Below are 20,785 nucleotides of genomic sequence, written 5' to 3' on the forward strand. Positions count from 1 at the left end.
CCTCAGGACAGGTTCCCCATAACCGAGCCGGGGCAGTCAGCTGTACCTGCAAAAATAACCATTCCAAAACACCAGCTGGTGTTTCTCAGGATGCAGCCCCTCAGGACTATATTCTCATTGTTGAGGCAGTGCTTGCTGTCCTTCCAGGAGAGAACTCCCGTGAATTTATCTAATTTGTTGTTAGGCGCCTCACAGACCACAATCCCTGTAAAATAAAAAACAAAAACGAAAACCTGTTTATGACTCACCTCAAACTCTCTTTAGCAATCCATCGTACTGTGTTACCACCCTCCTTCTAATACACAGGATATTTTGTTCCTTGTCTTTTAGACAGTGCAGTGCTATGTATACAAGACTGTGCTAGGAAAAATAAGCTTGGTGGGGGGGGCGAGGGGAGTACAAAGATGGAAATCTATCAAGTGTTTTAAACACAGCTTTCTGCACTTTCCAAGTAAGAATAGAAACCTTGAGAGCCATGGATTTTTTTTCCCCTAAATAAAAATCACTCCCTTCTACTTCTAGTTTGCAAAAATGATTTCTGAAAACATAAAGCAGGGACTGTCCTGAAAGCTTTTTTTCCCTCCGTCTCTTTTTACTTACTGTGAACTTTCACACAGGTTAAGATGGCATGCTTCCAGCTTCACAATCAAAGTTAATCAGGTCTTTCTAGGCTCATCATCAGAATTTCAGGGGGATCCTATGATGTCCCACCCCCAAGAAACCTGGGTCTTGTTTGCCACATGTGCCTGAGAATGCATGTGATTCCTTTCAGCTGTTCTATGCTTCTTATCTTGATTAGATGCAGAATTCTGGGGACCCTCAAAGCTACCATATAACTTGTCCCAACCTGGCCAGAAGACATTTCTAGTTTTTTTAATTCCAGGTCCATTCCAAACCAAGGGTGTGCCCATTCCAAATCAATAAATCAATTCGTTCCATTATTTCAATAAGAAAATACACTTTCAGAGTGGGGGTTCTTTTGACAGAAAGAGAAACCAGAAATAATTTTGCAGGGACCCTGTCACAACATGAAACTATTAGATTAAATGCATTACAAATGGTTGGGCTTAAACTTTTATAAGAAATGAATACCGAGACTTGAAAGACAGAGGGAGAGATGAAGGAAAGGGGGAAGGAATGAAAAAGGCAGGCAGTGGATAGATCCAAATGGGCTCAAACCCAACTCGGGTGAGATTAGCACCTTGCAAGAACAATAAAAATACACAGATTGAATCAAAGCCAAGAGGGTAGGTTGGAACATACAAAGTGGCATTTGAGAAATTACAAAGGAAGTCTTCAGCACCAACTGAAGAGAAAGGAGGCCAGCCCAGCCAAGAGAACCTCTGTAGTACTCTGTCACACTACTCACTGAGCACCTGAACTTAGAGGTTTACACGGACACCCGTCCTTCCTACAGTGATATCTTTTCCTTTTAAAGCTCTTAGAGGTGACAGTAGCCAGTTTTCATATGGCCTGATCACTCCTGATTAACCAGATCACTAACACTGGATCTTGCATGAAAAACACAAAAACAAAAACCAGAAAGGAGTGAAGGACTCAGGCCCTCAGGACTACTTTTTCCAAACTCCATTTTCTTTTCCCCAGTTATAACAAAATTGCTACTTAAACAACCCCAACTCAACAACATTCACTGGCAGCTTCCTAGACATCCAACACTAAATGAGAGTGTTGGCAAGAGGATGTGGGCAAGGCTAGATAACCTGTACAATGTTGTTTTTTATACAACGGGATGTGACTAAATTCTGGTTGCTCCCATTATGGCCTATTACTAATATTAAAAAGTAAATTGAGACTGATTTCAGTTGGCCCAAGTTGTTTGGACAATTAGGTTGCAGAAGAGGGGATTTTTTTTTTCTAAATTCTAAGAATTCATTACCTTTTTCTTCTTGACCAATAATTTTCATTCCTAAATTTTGTTAGAAGCTTGAATTGAGTAGCCCCAGCAAAACCTACAAAAAATATCAGGCGATAGGAACCCTTAAAACTTACTCCAGTTCCTGACCCAAGACTCAACTTCTCAAGTCTTCAAAGTTAGCCACCAAAAAATAAATAAATAAAAATGTGTTTTCTGCAAAAAACAACACAATACACAGTCCCTGCCAAAAGGAATATAAAAAACAGGCTCCTTTGGTCATTTTTATTGTCGCAAGGAGCGACTGACATGGAGACAAATACAGCCTTGAACATGTTGGCTCACTCCTCCGTAGCCTCAAGGCTCATCTACTTCTGGCCTGACACCAAGGGTGTGGTTCTAGACAGACACAGGCAGTAAGCCCAAGGGGTTCTGCCTAAGCTCTTGAAGGCCAAGTCCCAATTCAGCCTTTCTCAAAGAGTGTGGTCCCACTGATTTAAGTACTAAATACAGAGCCTGGTCAAAACAAAATGGGGTGTGGGGGGAAACAAAGCCAAACTACATCTTTTGTCTTCAAAAGTGCTCAGCTTCCCCTTTCTTAGCCTTGTTAGGATCAAATACTTCCAAACTTCTTTTCTTCCCTTTTCCAAAAAAGGGTGACTAGTTTCCTCTGAAGGGAGCACTGTATTCATTTCTGTATCCCCATAACTTATCATACTGCCTACACAATAAATATTTGTTAGAGAAATAGGGGGAAAAAATCATATGGCTTCAAAAGAGAGGTTGGGAAATGAGATGGGAGCTAGAGTAGATCTAAGATGAATGAAAGAAGTGGGTATATTTCCATGGTAATTATGATAAAGAGGATTGGAAGACCTAAATGCCTAGCCACCGTGGGGGGCTTAGGTTGGCCTAACTCTAAAGAGATACAAATAGATCTGGGGACAAAAGTGGGAACCTTAAAGCACATTAGAAGCAACCAAATATATACCCTAGCCATAAAGCATAATAAGGAGTAGGGAAAAACTTAGGACCCTTTCACCTTTTGCTAACAGTATCAGAGAAGAGTTAGAGGCAGTAAACAGTTTGACAATGGATGAGAAGACAGTTTAGGAAAAATAGCATTTTCTCTCAGATAGTTGTTCACTGAAAACATGACTTTGTGCTCTAATCTTTAATGGACAATAAAACAACTGGGAAAAATCATGTCAATAATGAAATAGAAATATAACCAAACTAGCTAGTTTTACTTGTTTGCCCCTCTGAAGAGAACAGACATGAAAGCAGATAGTAACTCACCCAGTTCACAATCACACAGAAATGTTCTAGGTCCATCCTAAACAAAATCCACAAGATATCATTCTCAACCTCCCTCTGCACTCTAAACTGAGTCCTCTGGGTTGCTGGTTAATTACCAACCTAATAACCTTCTTGAACTAAAGCATTTATGTCAAAGTGGAAATCTATAGTTTATCATGAAAATGGAACTCAGTACCCAATACTCCATGATTTTCCAGAGAAGCTGACTTTATTTCCTTCTGTATATTATTACTAGCATATTTCTTGATTATCTGCACTGCAACTCTTCAACAAGACAAATTATCTACTGAATAAGACATCATCATTGCCATTCAGGAGTTTCTCCAGCCAAGAATTTCTCTGAGTTTAGAAGACTGTCCACTGTTGTTGCTCTAATGATGTGATAAATATATTTTTTTCTTAGAAAGAAGAGTGTCACCTTCCTATTTTCTAAAGTCTCTTCATTCTTCAAACTTCAAGCCTCAGCCACCCATCATCGCTATCATAATGGCCATATAAATACCAGCAGTAAAGAGGAAAGTTATTGGTTGGGCTGTGCTTCTGTCCAGGTGAACGGGAAATTACCCAGTAAGTAAAAAGTCTTAAGATGCTAATCAAGCCTTTTTGTTTTTTTAAACAAAAAGAGATGCTTGTTTTTATGTGTTTGAATTACACACATGCTATTCTTTAGAAAGGACCACAAAATACACAAAGATTCCTAAAATAAAGAGTCAACCCTTCCCTGGTTCAGAACTCAGTATTAAGAGTCATACAAACTATGTAAACTTGTCATAAGTTGCAAAAAAACAGATCCTAGTCCAGTCAGTAACAATATGCAACAGATTCTTAAACACTTGGACAATTTACATCTAGGGCTTTCCCCAAGGCATAAAAATGTCCAGTTTACAAATGTATAATTGATGACTATCTCCAGTTACTTATTTATAAAAAGCTTTTCAATTCCCAAAAGACTTTAACATGAAAAATCAAGGCCCACTCTATTTTCATACTTGATATATCAGATCAAGTTGTTTTTTTCTTACAAAATTTAATAGACAATATATCAATTATTTTCTGATGTTTTCAATGTATGAAAATATTTATGTGACAATTTTTTAAATAAGTAGATTTACCCACCAAAACTCAAAACTGCCTTGCATGTACTGTTCTCTATGTTTGGCCAACTCTTCTTTAAACTCTTGTCAGGGATCCTGACATTCAAGATCACTGAGAACATTGCTGCTTTTTAAAAATATGATGATGTCACTGGATTCCTGGATGGACTTGATCTCCGGTAATTAATTTTGTACCTTTAGTTTTAGAGTATTCTTAAAATTTATTTCTTCTCCTGATCAGGAGCTAAGTTGTCATGGTAATCCTCTCCCTCTCCGATGCTGCCTTTCTTCTTGTAGTTTACAGCCTCTTGCGGCCTTCCACAGAATAGGCTTTGCCAGCAGTCTTGGGTTCGTATTCTGGCTCCTCCACTTAGTAACCATATGACATTGGAAAAAGCTTTCAACTTATCTGAGTCTCAGATTCCTTGCCCATAAATTGGAAGCAGTAATAATCTCTTCATCGCCAGGCTATAAGGATTTCATAAGATAATGTGTGCAGTTACTTAGCACAGTGCCTGGTGTCAATATTATGTTGAAGGCCTGAGAACCTTAGGACCTTTACCTAATTAAAGGCTTCTTTGGGAATGAGCACTTATTCAAGTCTGTCTTCTCTGCTGGGCTATAAGCTCTATGAAAACAAGGCCTGGGTCTGACTTATTAACCACTGTATCTGCAGGCTTAGCAAATCCCTTATCATTATGTTAAATATATATTTACTGAGTAAATGAACAGATGACTGAAAGAATGAATGAAAGGAAAGAATGAATGAAAGCCCTAAAGAGGTCACTAGCAAGACACTGTCCTTGGATTTGGGTGCAAAAGTGGGAAGACAGGGAGACTTACAAGAGATATCCTAGGCCCTAGCCATCTCAGTTTTGAGCTTTGGTGTCCTCAGTGGGGACTTCTCTAGGAACAGCAGTGGGAAACTGAGGTCTTCAAATACTTGGAAGATGTGCACTTATGACTCAAGGACAAAAAACTGTAGTTTGGTGCTAGAGAAAGTATTTTGGCCAAGTCTCAGAAGAAAAACCACATGGTAACTGGAAGCAAAAATAATATCATACCCAGATTTGCCCAGAAGTCACAAGCTAAAAGATATACTTAGCCCAGACAGAACATGGGAAAGGGCGTGCCTCACATGTCTGTCTCATCTATTAGACCATGCCACAGCTAGTCAGGGCATTTCCAAATGTACACAATGTTGATATCATGCTTTTAGTTTAAACTAAAGGATGCAGTATGTGGTTTTAATTCCCATGACTCAAGCAAGTTTTTTCTGGTCATCAGAGGAAAACCTAAAATCTACTGATACCCATTATGACAAAGGTGGACAGAGAAGACAAAAAAAGGGGGAGGTAGGAAAAGAACGGAGGAAAAGGATCAAAAGAAACTGGATAATACATATGGAGATATTTTATAATCCTACATACTTTGTACTTCATCTTGTCCCTAGGAGATGCTTAATAGACTTTATAAGCTAATTAATACGGACAGAGTGATGGAAAGAGAAAAGATGAAGAATTACAGAAAATGAGACAATGCACGTACAGAGCTAACATAAGTAAGCTAACAAAGAGGGGAAGAAGAAGATGAAAACAGAAAGGGAGGAAAGAAAGGAGGGAAATGGTGGAACGGGTAGGGAAATGTGTGCATGTACTGCATAGTGTGTGACTGTGTGTCAGAGAGTCAGGGAGACACTGAAATGAACATGTCTAAACTAGGGCTTAAAAATAAGAGCATTCACGGGAAGGATTTAGAGTTTACTAACTGTCCCACCTCTTTAAAGACTTTCCATACCACATCTTGCATCACCCTCCTGGGCTTTAAATTTGGCTGCTAACAGGGAAAATCTAATTTGTATATTGTATGTAATTTATTTCCCCTTAATCCCTCTATTTATTCCAAGATGCTTTCTTGGAAACAGGAAATTATATTTTAATAAAGTTAAACCTGTAAAATACCATATTGCCTTAAACTTTAAGGTAGATTAAAATTCAACCCAAAATTCAAGAATGAACGAGAAAATTCAGCAAAAATCTGGTTCTTAGCCCAGAAGTGTACCAGCCTTATGAATCTGGCATTACGTGTTTCCTGAGAAGTGACCACAGTTTAAGTATAAATGATTTTTTTTAAAAGTCTGTGTTGCCTTTGAGACAACGATTATATGTTAGAAATTTGTTGAGTTACCTATGCTCTGTGAAGCAAATTCAAGCTACATCTAGTAATAATTATGAACACACTTTAAAAATAAATTGTATGAGGTAGTTAAAAAGACTATTTTTATATATAAGCAAGTTTCTTAAGCTTTCAGGATACTCCCATCTGTGAGAAAGGAACTGTTCTAGGTGAGGAAATGTTTTCTTGCCTCAGCCTGAGCAGCACCACTTGTATTGGCTTAAATTTTGTGCTTCTGTGTTAAATTTTGTTTAAAAAAGGATTCTGAAGTAACGACATTATACACCAGATGATCCCTCTCTCAACCACCTGCCCTCCAAGAGGAGGGGACCCAGCACTCTTGCTTTATCTTGCAAGTTCCCATCAGGAAGCTTCTGTCTCACCCCATCCTTCCACCCACCATTCCCAATCCCTCTACCTTAGGCCCCTCTTACTTGTCTTTCTGGGGCCTGATGCTGATTCTGACCCCTAATCTCTGGCATTTGCAACCATTTATTCACACATTGAACAAGTATTTCCTGAGCACCTACTATGCAATAGGCATTGTTCTAGGAACTTGCTATATATCAGTGAGCAAAACAAAGATCCCTGTGCAGTTTACATTACTGCAAGTAGAGATGGATAATAAAAAATAAACTTAGAAAATAAGCAAGTTTTAGAATATGCCAGATGGTGATATGTGCTATGAGAAAAAGAAAACGCTGAACAGGGTAGAAGGGATTGAGAGTAAGAGGAGTCATACTCCGACTGAGAAGGAGGGTTCTTGGCCCCATTCCTGCAGTTGCATGTAAGAAATCAACCTAATCCAGCCTGGCCCTTGATATCCTATCTTGGCATTGACCTATGATCAGAGTTCTTGGAGAGTACAGTAAAGGCAGTTAGCACTCAACAAATATCCCTACTTGTTATTTCCCAGCCTCTCTTGCAGTTAGGCCAGGCCCACGTGGCTCATGCTGGCCAATGAAATGTGAGAGGAAGAAGCAGTTAAAAGTCAGCATGTCTCTTTCATCTAGTCATTGCTTTAATGTGGTAACCTTAGAGGCCATTGGTCTAGGCACCATGGATCTAAGATGGAGAAGGCTGCCTGACCTAACATCAGAAGGTGACATGAACAAGAAATAACCTTCTGGTGTTTACACCACTAAGATTTCAGGGTTGTCTGAAGTGAATCACAGTATAGGCTATTTGTGCCAATATCTAAGAAAGAAAGTGAACTGGGTAATTATAACAATCATTTTCTGCTTTTTTATGGTAAAGAAAACTAAAAAGAATGAATTTTTACTTCTTTATAGATCAACAGAGGAATAAAGGTACAATTCTGCCAAGAAAGAAATGAGTAATGAGAAATTATATTTAGGTTGCCCTTTTAGGACTCCATAAATATTCTATGAAATATTTTAAGCAAGTATTTTGATTCATGAACACAATTTACTTTTCTTGGATTCTTGTAACAGTAAAATTTCATTGAAAAAATTACTTAGTAGAAAATGTGTAATTTGTTTTACTCTAATCAAAATATTTCTTGGGCCATTCAAAGTTTCCTGTCTATTCCCCTGACTTAAATCCCAAACTAGGGGAACATTTTTTTTCTATAAACATGTATTATAACAGCACTCATTTAAGAGAGGTTAAAATATTAACAGAATCCAGACAGAGTTTATAAGCGAATGCAAAGCACAGGCAATATAAACTCTAAGCTGTGCATTGGGGAAATTTTATAATATAAATTTGCCTGCGCTTTAACTCATGGGATCATGCTAAGACCCTTGACCACATTTTCCTTTAGTGGACTCAAAAGAAAACATTTTGGATGACAGTCTCAAACTCAAAGATTCATTAATAAATAAAACCAATCTATACGGAAATATTCATACTCAATTCCAGACATACAAGTTTGTAAAACAAGAGATCACTAAGCAATGGGAGGAAGACCCCAAAGATTCTCCCAAGACCTGTCATGGTGCCTATAGTCCTGCCATTAATGGTTCTTTCCTTTGACTCTTGACGGATTTTGTTTCTCTGTGACAGCTTTAACAGCAAAGAACGAGACCTAACTGGAACAGAACAGGCAGAAATGGTTCCCCATGCTGAGGAGAAGGGACTGGGTTGAGTGGTGTGAAGATGGTGATGAGGAAATCATGGTCTAAAATAAAGAGCGACTGATTAAGTCAGAATGTTCTTCCTGAACACCTACTACCTTTATGACATTCTGCCGGGCATTATGCCAGATACAGAAATATGTGAGGCTGCTTTATTGTCTTGGCAAAGTTTGCAGTCTAGTACTTGGTCTTTGCTATGGAGCCAGAGAATGGATGGATGGTTAGACCTAGCACTAGAAATACAAATGTGTCCTGTGTTCATGCTCAGCAAGTCTGCAGAGGGCCCCAGGGAGGCCAAGGTCAGGCAAGGAAAGGGTATTATGGTACTAGAGGAAATGAGATCTACAGAAGAGGAAACAAGGATGAAATGAACAATGAATTTATAAAGCCGCTATCCCCTTGGTAAACATTTTTACTCTTTAGCCTGAGAAGAGATTACAGGCTTTGATGCCTGCAGAATTTTATGTCCTTCCACCAAATAAAAAGAAACATGAATTGGATTTCAGATAATTCGTTATATTATTTTTTGGTTTTGAGGTTTTTGTCTGTTTTAAATACTTACCATCAAATTTTGCAAGTCTGCTAAAGTCTGCTCCAAGTTCTGAGGTAACTGATAGTGCATGGCGGACTTTAAGGTTCGTTTCCCTGTGAAATTAATTGATACAACATGAATTTTTATATGGAACAGCCCAACAGCATCTTACATAAAATAATCAGGCGAGTGCAGCACATGCAAAATCCAGCACAAGAGATTCAAAAAAACTCCCTTCATATGTCATTCACACCTCTCAGTCAAGTGGACTCAGTAAAGTGGACAGGGCTTTGCATGCTCCTAAGAGTTGGCATTCCACACATGGCACATCTGTATAACAACACAGTAATCTGTTTTGTTATTTGAAAGAACAGAGGACATAATAAATATGATTTCATTCGAACCTACTCAGACATCATGCATGAATTACAAAACATATTAGGAATGGGAACACAGTTACCAAATTAACGAGGCCAGTATCACTCTGGAGTCTACTATCTACATAGGAATTTTACTTGCAAAAGATGGTCATGGCTAATTTCACAGTAGCTAAAATTTAAATGGGAAAAGGAATACAGCTTTCTTTCTCGTGGAGAATCAAGCCAAAAATCCTGTAAGTCTGGGATCATACAACCAGATAGTAACTCAGCAGGTCACAGTGAGCTGGTCATCTTCTTCCAGGCAGAACCACACATACATTGGACCGATGGCCCTGTGGTGTTCATGAAATGACCAGTTGTGATGATTCTATGGCCATTACTCACATCTTGCATACAAGGACTTGTCACGCCGGTTTTCTCACTGAGTTCAACCTAATTCTCTTCTACTGTAGCTTAGCATCATCAGTCAGAGTTCTATCTTTTATGGAAGTGTTTAGCAGTGAGTTCATTTAGTCAACAAATACTGATTGAATACATACCATAGTCACCCATGAGATTCAGTGCTGCCCCACAAGGGTTACTGTTCTCTTGAGGGAAACAAGTGGTAGGTAAAAAGCAAGTATCACCATTTGGAAGTACATGACAAACCATGAAATACTTAATTTAGAGAACTGAGAAGCAGGTGCTTGAGAGGGCATTTAATCAAACTTCCTGTAATGGGTTTCACAGTAATGTTGAAGACAGCATGAAATCAATCCAAGGAATACCCCTTGGTGAAATAGCTTTCTTCAGGAAACACTAAGTTGGATATATAATTGAAGTTATTTTGCTTAAAAGTAATCTCATGGATCACTGATCTATCAATTCCTAGGATACAGAAATCTGTAGGGGTTGAGATACTCAAGAAAAACTTCATAATTGAGGCAGAAATTGAGCTGGGCTTGATGGACAAGAATGAGATAGTGGTGTTGAGGCTAAAGGACCAATGTGTCCATTCATTTAAACAAACTTTTCAAATAATTGAAACAGTCAGTGACCCCAGGTAGGCCAGACAGCTCTCATTCCTTAACCCCACTCTACACATCATGTCATTTAGCAAGTTTTATCATCATTTTAGGGTTACTTCTTCAGGATCCTCTCCAATATCTCACTTCCATATTCAGATGTGGAAACTAAAAGGGAAGAATAATCACACATAGGCCTTATTGATTAAAAAAAAATTGCCAAGACTCCTGATTAATATCTTGTGTAATGCCATACTCTTCCTTAGCATGCCTCAGTATCTTGACTTCAAACTTCAAGATGATTTTCAGCATAAAAAATAATACAAAAGATCCTGTGTACCCTTTACTCAGTTCCCCCTAATGGTAACATTTGCAAAACTGTATTACAATGTCACAATATCACAACTGAAACTGACACAGTCAAGATGGGGAACATTTCCATCACAAGGATTTCTTAGGTTAACCTTTGTAGACACACCCACTTCCCTGCCTCCTCCAACCCATCTTTAACTCCTGGTAACCACTGATCAGTGGTCCCTTTCCACAATTTTGCCATTTCAAGAATGGTACATAAGTAGAATCATACAGTATGTGACCTTTGGGGATTGGCTTTTTTACTCAACAAAATTATCTGAAGATTCGTCCAGGTTGTATGTATCAATAGTTCATTCTTTTTTATTGCTCAGTAGTGTTCCATGATATGGATATACCATAGTTTGTTCAACCTGTTAAAGGACATAAAAGTTGTTTCTAATTTGTGGATGTCACACATAAAGCTGCCATAAACATCTGTGTAGAAGTTTTTTTGTGTAAACATAAGTCTTCATTTCTGTGGGATAAATGCCCATGAGTGAAATTGCTGGGTTGTCTGGTAATTGCATGTTTAGTTTTTTAAGAAACTGCCAAACTATTTTCAGAGTGATTGTAGTATTTTACATTCCCATCAGCAAAGTGTGAGTGATTCTGTTTCTCTACCTCCTTGCCAGCATTTGGAGTTGTCACTATTTTTAAGTTTAGCCATTCTGATAGGTATGTACTGACAACTCATCTTGGTTTGAATTTTAATGTCCCTAACAGCTAATGATGTTGAGCATCTTTTTATGTGCTTATTTGCCATCTGCATGTCATCTCTGGTGAAATGTCCCTTCATATCATTTGCAAATTTTCTAATTGGATTGTTTTTACTACTGAGTTTTGAGCATTTTTCATATATTCAAGATAAAAATCCTTGGTCAGATAGATGGTTTACAAATGTTTTCTCCTAGTCTGTAGCTTATTTTTTCATTCCTCTTTAATAGGGTCTTTTGCACAGCAACATTTTTAATTTGAAGAAGTCTGGTGTATCAAATTATCCTCTTATGAATTATGCTTTTTGTGTCAAGTGTAAAAATTCTATGAGTAGCCCTAGATCTTGAAGATTTTCTCCTATGTTTTTCCCTAAGACTTTTATAGTTTTATATTTTACATTTGAATTCAATTTCCTTAATAGTTACAGGGCTACTCAAATTGTCTATTTCATATTGAGTTAGTTGCGGTAGTTTGTTTTTTGATGAAGTGGTCTATTTCATTTAAGTTGTTAAGTTTATGTGTATAAAGTTGCTTGTAGGATTTCCTTATCCTTCTGATATCTTAAGGATCTATCAGAATATCCCCCAGTTCATTCATAATATTGTTATTTTGTGTCTTCTTTTTTTTTCTTTTTCAGTCTTCCTGAGGTTTATCAAATTTATTGATGTTTTCAAAGAATCAACTCTTTGTTTTGTTGATTTTTCACTTCTCGTTTTTCTGTTCTCAAGTTCATTGATTTCTGCTCTTGTCTTTATCTCCTTCCTTCTGCTTGCTTTGGGTTTATGCTGTTATTTTCTAGGTTCTTGAGATGGGATATTGGATTATTGATTTGAGGCTCTTTTTCTTTTCAAGTATATGCATCTAGTGCCATAAATTTCCCTCTAAGCACTATTTTAGGTTCTGCCCAAACAGGTCAGGATTACACAGGTCACACTCCATTTGAATAGCCCAGTAGAATAATGATTTGGGAGGCATTGGTTAAACCCAGGGGCTTTTTTGTCAGACTATCAGGTCTGAGTACTGGCTTCACTTCTGAGAAGTTTGGGATAAATTACTTAGTATCTCTAAGCCTTGTCATCTGTACAATGGGGCTTATATATTACCTACGTCAGGATTAAATGATAAAATCCAACTAAAGAATTTAATAGTACCTTTAAAATGTAAACATTCAATAAATGTTTTTATGCCAACCAGATTGAATCCACTGAAACAGAACTGCTATATTATTGATAACTAAATTCCTCAATTAACATTAATGTCAAAACTCCACTTCTCTCTTCTTCCTCCATCTTTATTTCACCCAGTACCAAAAGATTGCCTTCTAAAGTAACATCAGTTCTTCTTTCCTCAGAAACTCATCAATACTCCTCTCATTTTCTTTAGAGAATCACATGAAATTATAAAAAGAAAAAAACTAAAACAAAACAAAACCTTTCTAAGGAATATGAAAGATTCCTATACAATAATTTACACAGACATGTTTAACTCACTGCTTTGGAAAGAAAATAAATTCAAGAGAAAAAGACAGAGCTTTCAAAGGAGCCACAAAGCAATTAACAAATGGAATTTACAAGTTAGACTCTTACTTGTTCCGGGAAAAGTAAATGAAGAATAAGGTTTAGGTTGAGTCCTGTTCCTAAAGCTATTACTGTTAAATTAAAAACCAGTCTAAATAATTATTCTAACTTTAATAACTTACCCATCAAGCTCAGCAGTTTCAATATAACAGAGGCCATGTGGCTCACTACTTGATAGGAGAAGCAGATCAGCCTATTTTAAAAAATCATAAAGAATACATGAGAAGGGAAGACTGGTTGAAAGCCTTCTTTGTTGTATACATCCCTACTTACTAATGAGCCAGGAGAGCCTTAGAAAAAAAAGTATGAGAGGTAAAATCCTCTTCCACCTCTCTGCCATACATGCCCCAAATCAAACCTTCCCTCTCCTTCCCTGTTCCTGTAGGGCCCACCCCTTGAACATCAGAACATAAGCAAGGGCAGGGGATATCATATAAATTAATAGCCACTTTACTTTTTTTTGCAAGAAATATATAAAATTCTACATTCTTGTCTTGATAATTACTAATGGAAAATATAAAACTTTCCCCAATAAGTTAGATAATTGGAAATGTTTCCATACACATACTTTAATTCCTTAGTGTCATGATTTAAGCGTAGCAGGAAGACAAACTTGATGGGGAAAAGACAGAAGTAAAGTAGAAGGAAACTGGAAACCATAGGAAAAAATAAGGCAGGCAAGGAAAATTTAAAAAGAGAAAAATTAAAATAAAAAATTAAAAATGTAAGAAAAAGATGATGGGGTATAAGGAAGGTAAAAGAGAAAATAAAACAGGGGCTAAGCAAGAGGCAAGAAAGAATAGAAAATGTTCTAAAAGACAACAGAAAACATTCAGAAACCAAATTGTGGATCTTTCACAAAGATAAAATCATTCCAGTCAGCTGTCCATTTGAGCTTCATAAATGACCTATCACAATTCAGTTTTAGAATTCTGGGTGTTTCCTAAGGAAACAGTCAACAAAACCAAAAGACAACTGACAGAATGGAAGAAGATACTTGCAAATGACATATCAGATAAAGGGCTAGTATCCAAAATCTATAAAGAACTTATCAAACTCAACACCCAAAGAACAAATGATCCAATCAAGAAATGGGCAGAAGACATCAACAGACATTTTTCCTAAGAAGACATCCAAATGGCCAACATACACATGAAAAAGTGCTCAAGATCACTCGGCATCAGGGAAATCCAAATCAAAACCTCAATGAGATACCACCTCACACCAGTCAGAATGGCTAAAATTAACAAGTCAGGAAACGACAGATGTTGGTGAGGATGCGGAGAAAGGGGAACCCTCCTACACTGTTGGTGGGAATGCAAGCTGGTGCAACCACTCTGGAAAACAGTATGGAGGTTCCTCAAAAAGTTGAAAATAGAGCTGCCCTATGACCCAGCAATTGCACTACTGGGTATTTACCCCAAAGGTACAAATGTAGTGATCTGAAGGGGCACATGCACCCCAATGTTTATAGCAGCAACATCCACAATAGCCAAACTATGTAAAGAGCCTAGACGTCCATTAACAGATGAATGGATAAAGAAGATGTGGTACGTGTGTACACACACACACACACACACACACACACACACACACACACACACAGGAATATTATGCAGCCATCAAAAAAGAAATGAAATCTTGGGGCGCCTGGGTGGCTCAGTCGGTTAAGCGACTGCCTTCGGCTCAGGTCATGATCCTGGAGTCTCGGGATTGAGTCCCGCATCGGGCTCCCTGCTCAGCGAGGAGCTGCTTCTCCCTCTAACCCTCCCCCTTCTCATGTACTATCTCTCTCTCTCTCATTCTCACTCTCTCAAAATAAATAAATAAATCTTAAAAAAAAAATGAAATCTTGCCATTTGCAATGACATGGATGGAACTACAGGGTACCATGCTAAACGAAATAAGTCAATCAGAGAAAGACAATTATCATATGATCTCACTGATATGAGGAATTTGAGAAAGGCAGAGGATCATAGGGGAAGGGAGGGAGAAATGAAACAAGATGAAACCAAAAAGGGAGACAAACCATAAGGGACTCTTGATCTCAGGAAACAAACTGAGGGTTGCTGGAGTGGTGGGGGGTGGGAGGGATGGGGTAGCTGGGTGATAGACATTGGGGAGGGTATGTGCTATGGTGAGTGCTGTGAATTGTGTAAGACTGATGAATCACAGATTTGTACCCCTGAAACAAATAGTACATTATATGTTAATTAAAAATAATTCTGGGTGCTTCCTATATTGGGGAACTGTTTATTTCAAATTTCATCTTAAAATAAGGGTTTTTATTATGTAATCTCAGTCATAAAATAAAATTTTAAAAATAAGGGTTTTTATGCAATTCTGAAAGATCTGAAGGTCTAAAATGAATTGACTAAAATTTTAGCATTTTGACACATTAGCCTAACAATTGTGTAGCTCTGTTTGAACGTAGGATTGGCATTCCAAGCTGTGAAATTTTCTTACCTTTGTTTTTTAAATTAGAATTGTTCCATTCTCAAGTCCCAGAGGTTAAATTTAGAATCAATCCACTCATTTCATTGTCTCAAGCTTTTAAATTTCCAACTTAAATATAGGTGGAGGGGGGAGGAGAGGTATGTATATGTGTGTGTTCAGTTTTATCTGAATTGTGACAAAACAGAAATGAAAAACTCACTGACAAACCCCTAAAGGTATAAAGGGTTTATATATCGAGACTCTCAACTCGAACAAAAGTCACAGAAGCCTGAGGAGGCAAAAATTATTTCCTGACTTGTCACAATGTGACTATAGCAAACCCACTATAGAGAAAACGTATAAAGAGTTGTATGCAATTCCTGAGTCAAAAATTACCTACTTTGATTTTAAAAAGAAAAAAAAGTTTTCAAAATTTCACCACGGTCTTACTTCTCACATTGAAATTTCAGTGGATATGATAGTAGTACGGCTTCATGACTCTCCTCCCCTGAGCTTCATAGGATCATTTTAAACAAAATCCAAAATTCTCTAATTCTTATCCCCTGTGATTGAAAATAGTTATGAAGTACAGAGAAAGATCCCAATTTTTTTTTAAAGATTTTATTTATTTGACAGAGAGAGAAAGACACACAATGAGAGCAGGAACACAAGCAGGGGGAGTGGGAGAGGGAGAAGCAGGCTTCCCGCCGAGCAGGGAGCCCGACGCGGGGCTCGATCCCAGGACCCTGGGATCATGACCTGAGCCAAAGGCAGATGCTTAACGACTGAGCCACCCATCCACCCTGAAAGATCCCAATTTATACCGAGAGTTGCTCTTCTTCTAAACTCTGCACAGTAAGGATGATTTGATGTTACTGTTTAGTATTGAGCTTAGCTGCTGAATACTTAGATGTTTGGTAGACAAAGGGAGGATTCGTTGTCCATTGCTGGCTCAGAACACGTGAGTGAGGCACCACCATCACCTGGTGGCTAGATTCTCTCCTGAGCAGTAACTCAACTTCCTAAAGACTGCTACTGAGAAGTGTAAAGCCCACAAGTTCTGAGCTAACTCCTCCTGCCCTGTCTACCCCCTGGGAACCTGGGACATTTTACCCACCACCTTCCCCAGCTCTTCCTGTCCCCTCTGTTGTCATCTTTTCCTTTGATGTCCTTGGAACTTTGCTCCTGTTTCCCTACTCCCTGATTTCCATCCTGCATTCCCCTCATTCATCCTTATTCTCCCTGCCCCACTGCTGAGCTTTGGCATTCCCTTTTGCTAACACCTCCCCTTCAAGTTTTTAAATTCGTTACGGTTGAGGAGGAAGTGTGAAGGGGCGGGAACAACAGGGGCATCCAGAGATATAAGCAGTCAGCCCACTCATCATCATGCAATGCTCCTATTTCCAGGTGCACTCAGTAAGAATTCTAAAAAGAAAAGGACAAGAAAGCTGCAGTAAGGCAAGAGAGCCCTGTTAGTCCCTGGTCATCATCCTTTTGTCAAAGGTTCTGGGCCACAAGTGCAGCAACACAGGGGTGGTCTTAGAGCCCCACCAGCCCCATAACTCTGTGAGTCCCAGATGAGGACTCCTCAAGCTGACCCTTTCAGTATCTCTCAGGGTAACCAATTCCTAGTCGATCCAGAAACTTGTGTTTGAGTTGTAGGGGTTTATAATACCAGTATTTAGTGAGGGCTTACTATGTGTGTGGCACTATCTTAAGAGCTTTACATGCAATATTTTATTTAACTCCCACAGAAATCCTACAGTGTAGGTTCTATTGTTATGTCCACTTTCCGGATGAGCAAAGTGAGGCCCAGAGAGGTTCAGCAACTTGTTTGAAGCCACACAGTAAGTGACACATCGGGATATGAATCAAGGCAATCTAAGGCATATACAGCTGGAATACTAAAATGAATAAAAATCACTTTCCTTCAAGGACTGTACAGTCCAGTAAAGGCAGACTATGATAAGGATTCTAAAGGTCTAATTACCAAAGTGTTATGGGAGGGGTGCAAATGAGGAAGAGTACATCAGATTGGTAGCTGACAAAGAGCCTGATGGCTTTGAGTCCTCACAACCAACAACACTATCTTCATAGGTTTATTAGGCATAATTAATGTTTGCTGATATAAAGAATAAGTAAAGCAAAATCTCAAGAGACGATAACACCTAAAAGCTGTATAATTCTCTAAGAGTTTACAAAGCACTCTTACACAATTCTGTCACTTTATGCTTTCAACAACCCTGTGAGGAGATAATATTTTACCTATATGTGAATAAGAAACCTTGGTAAGCTCATCCCTGGCTCACAAGCAGTTGATGAACTAAATTAACTCATGTAAAGTCCATAGCCTTTACAAAGTCATGGTGAGAGCTTCGTCACTTCTAAAAGGCCCTAAGAGATTTAATGCCATACCCATGGCCACGCAGAGCTTAAAGAGCTGAGCTAGAACAAGAATTTATAGCTCTGATCCCAAATGTATACTCTTTCCTCTGGCTGGCTACAAAAATCACTGGAATATAACTCTGAAAACCAGAAAGTGTTTTGCTTTCACTTTGTTAATGTTCAAAAACAAAAACCACAGTGGTGAAGAATATTGGGATATTGACTCCATATCCTGATGGAAAGATAAATTCCTAGAATTGGAATGCCATATTTGAATCTCCCTTTTAGGACATTCCCACACCTAAAGTTCTTCTTTGTCTTCTTTACCCTCTACAATATTATCTTTTTTTTTTTTTTGCAGTCTAAAAATAAGAATCCAAAATGGCTCATGCAATATGAGTATACTTACAGGAAAAGAGGTTTGATATGGACAAAAATCAGGATGAAATTGTAAAAATGGAAATGTGTAAGATTGGAGGTATTTTTATTTTAAAATTAAATTTCAGATCCTAACAAATGCATGCTGAGTGTCTACTAGTATCTAATACATTTTTTTGGTTTTATAATTAAATGAATTTGAGAAGAATAAGAAAAGAAGGAGGAGAGGAGACTAATAACGGACATCATAGCTATTACTCATGGGTCCGCCCTTTTGTTGGTTAAAAAAAAAAATCCTTGCCTTATATATTTCACCCCCACAAATTAGCAATTGCTTATAAACAGAACATTGGCTATGTACTTTTTCTAATGTAGAAAATAACATGTTGCACCTCTAAATTTTAGCAAGAACCTTCTTTTTCAATACAGCTTAGACAAATGTTTTTTAAAAAGTCTTATTTCTCTGGAAATTTTCAACTTTCTACTGTCTCACATACATTTAAAAATAAAAGAGTTTACTTACAACAATTAGTGAGAAACAAGTAAATCTGACTTGAAGCTATAAAATTTAAAATAACAAGGAGGGCAATTAGACTGCCACAGGCCTCTCTGAAAGGACCAAGGTGCTAGGAAAGATTAGATGAGTCAAAGATTAGGAAAGATTAGATGGGTCAAAAAAAAAAAAAAAAAAAAGCCAAAGGACACCCTTGGTCAGGACTGGAGTTTAGGTTAGATTCATCTTTCTGGTTATTTCATTTCTGAAGGTGAAATTTCCAATCCATGTAGTTGAAGAATGCCTTTGTTTTAAAACAAAATCTTTACTGTTGTAAACACCTAAAACATGAATGCCTTTCTTTTGAGGGTGGGAGCCCTCTTTCAAATAAGCTAAACCACTATACTCATGTAATGTTCAAATATACTCATGTCCAGTAAGGGGTTTATTTCTACCAACAGATAAGAAAACCAAAATACAAGATCACTTCTGTCAAGTAAAGGAGGATGGTGTGCCTGGCTCCCAGGGTCCAAGCCTTGGCAATATCAAGAGCTTTGTAGTGTGTTTTTCTGAGTTTACTTGGTTCTTTTAATGCAAGTCAATCTATGCAGTGATGGACTCACACTCTACATTTTTCACCCTTGTCCCAAAATAAAACTAGGAGCTCTGGAAATTCAGCCCAAACATGTTTTAAAATTTCTTTTTAAGTGAAGGGGCATTGAGGATTCCTTATCTGGAAAATAAAGGTGAGTAACTTCTGAATCTGCCAGCTAATTGACCATCTCAGACAAGCTCCTTTCCTTGCTTAAAAGGTATTGATAAGGTGACAAAAATTAATTTAGAATTCTAAGTTTGGACAGCTAGAGGTTATGCATCAGAATTAGGTGCAACATCCGCTCGTTGCTTCAATTCCAGCATCCAAGCCCAAAGGCCCTAATGCTGGAAGCCCGGGCTCAAGGCAATTAGGATGACGATTTTAATGGAGTAAGGAGAAGCATATGGTACCAATTAGGAGTGGGGTTAAAACCCAGATGGCCTGGGTTTAACTCCTGGCTCTCCTAATGGCAAGCTATTTGGTGGCACTGTTTTCTCATCTATAAAATAGGAACAATAATAATAGTACATAACCTGCCTTCATTGAGCTACTGCAGAGACTAAATGAGTTAAACCTCAGGGAGCAGGAGGTATGTATATACTTCTAAGTGATTATAGCAGTTCACCCATAAAAACATGTTTGCCCTGAAAAAATAGTTTTATAGGTACCAAGTAGTTAAACATAGAAAAACTTTGAACAAAGTGAGTTAATCAAGAGACACCACAGAGTTTTGGCATTTGGAGGACTCCTTTCCTCACTTACCCAAAGATTAAACCAACAGAGCTATAATTGTAGGAATCAGACCAAGATCAATGGAGATAAAAATTTCATCTTTGTTATTAATAAAGCTGCTGGAGGGCCACTCAGGTGGCTCGGTCAGTTAAGCATCCTACTTGTTATCAGCTCAGGTCATGATCTCAGGGTCCTGAGACTGAGCCCCGAGTCAGACTCTGCACTTAGCATGGAGTCTGCTTGTCCCTCTCCCTCTGCGCCTCCCCCACCCCCGCTCACTCTCTCTAAAATAAAATAAAATCGCAAGCAAGCTGCTGGAGACCAGGCTATAGGTCTGTGGGCTAAGTGGGCTTGCTAGTACTTGACCTGTTAGGCTCATCTAGCTATAGACAAGGGAAGCTCTAAATTACCAAGACCCTCCCACCACCCCCACCATGAGGATCTCTTCCTATAAAATTGTTGGAATGAAGGAGCAGGGCAGAATGTACTATGCACACAGGCAGAGCCCAAAGAGAAAGGGAAGGAAGGAGGCTCTGGGTCATGCACACACTCCCTGCCCTCAAATACAGCAATCAGAGAAGTCACTCCTAGGAGAGGAGAGTGGGCAAGGAAGTTCAAGAAGCTCAAAGTGTTATTTTGGGGCT

At 38.3% G+C, this 20,785-nt stretch overlaps 1 protein-coding gene across 3 annotated transcripts in view; it reads right to left on the bottom strand.

The window, feature by feature from the left end:
* Positions 1–20,785, bottom strand: part of ATP8B4 (ATPase phospholipid transporting 8B4 (putative)) — a 288,632-nt gene that overhangs the window by 117,537 nt on the left and 150,310 nt on the right. For all 3 annotated transcript variants that reach the window (XM_027572559.2, XM_027572558.2, XM_027572557.1), the window contains 3 exons: positions 13,245–13,315; positions 9,124–9,206; positions 47–205 (listed from right to left, as the gene is read on the bottom strand). In XM_027572559.2, the coding sequence (XP_027428360.1) occupies positions 47–205; positions 9,124–9,206; positions 13,245–13,315 (313 nt within the window). The remainder of the gene's footprint in view (positions 1–46; positions 206–9,123; positions 9,207–13,244; positions 13,316–20,785) is intronic.

Source organism: Zalophus californianus, chromosome 6, assembly GCF_009762305.2.
Source record: "Zalophus californianus isolate mZalCal1 chromosome 6, mZalCal1.pri.v2, whole genome shotgun sequence".
Lineage (NCBI taxonomy): Eukaryota > Metazoa > Chordata > Mammalia > Carnivora > Otariidae > Zalophus > Zalophus californianus.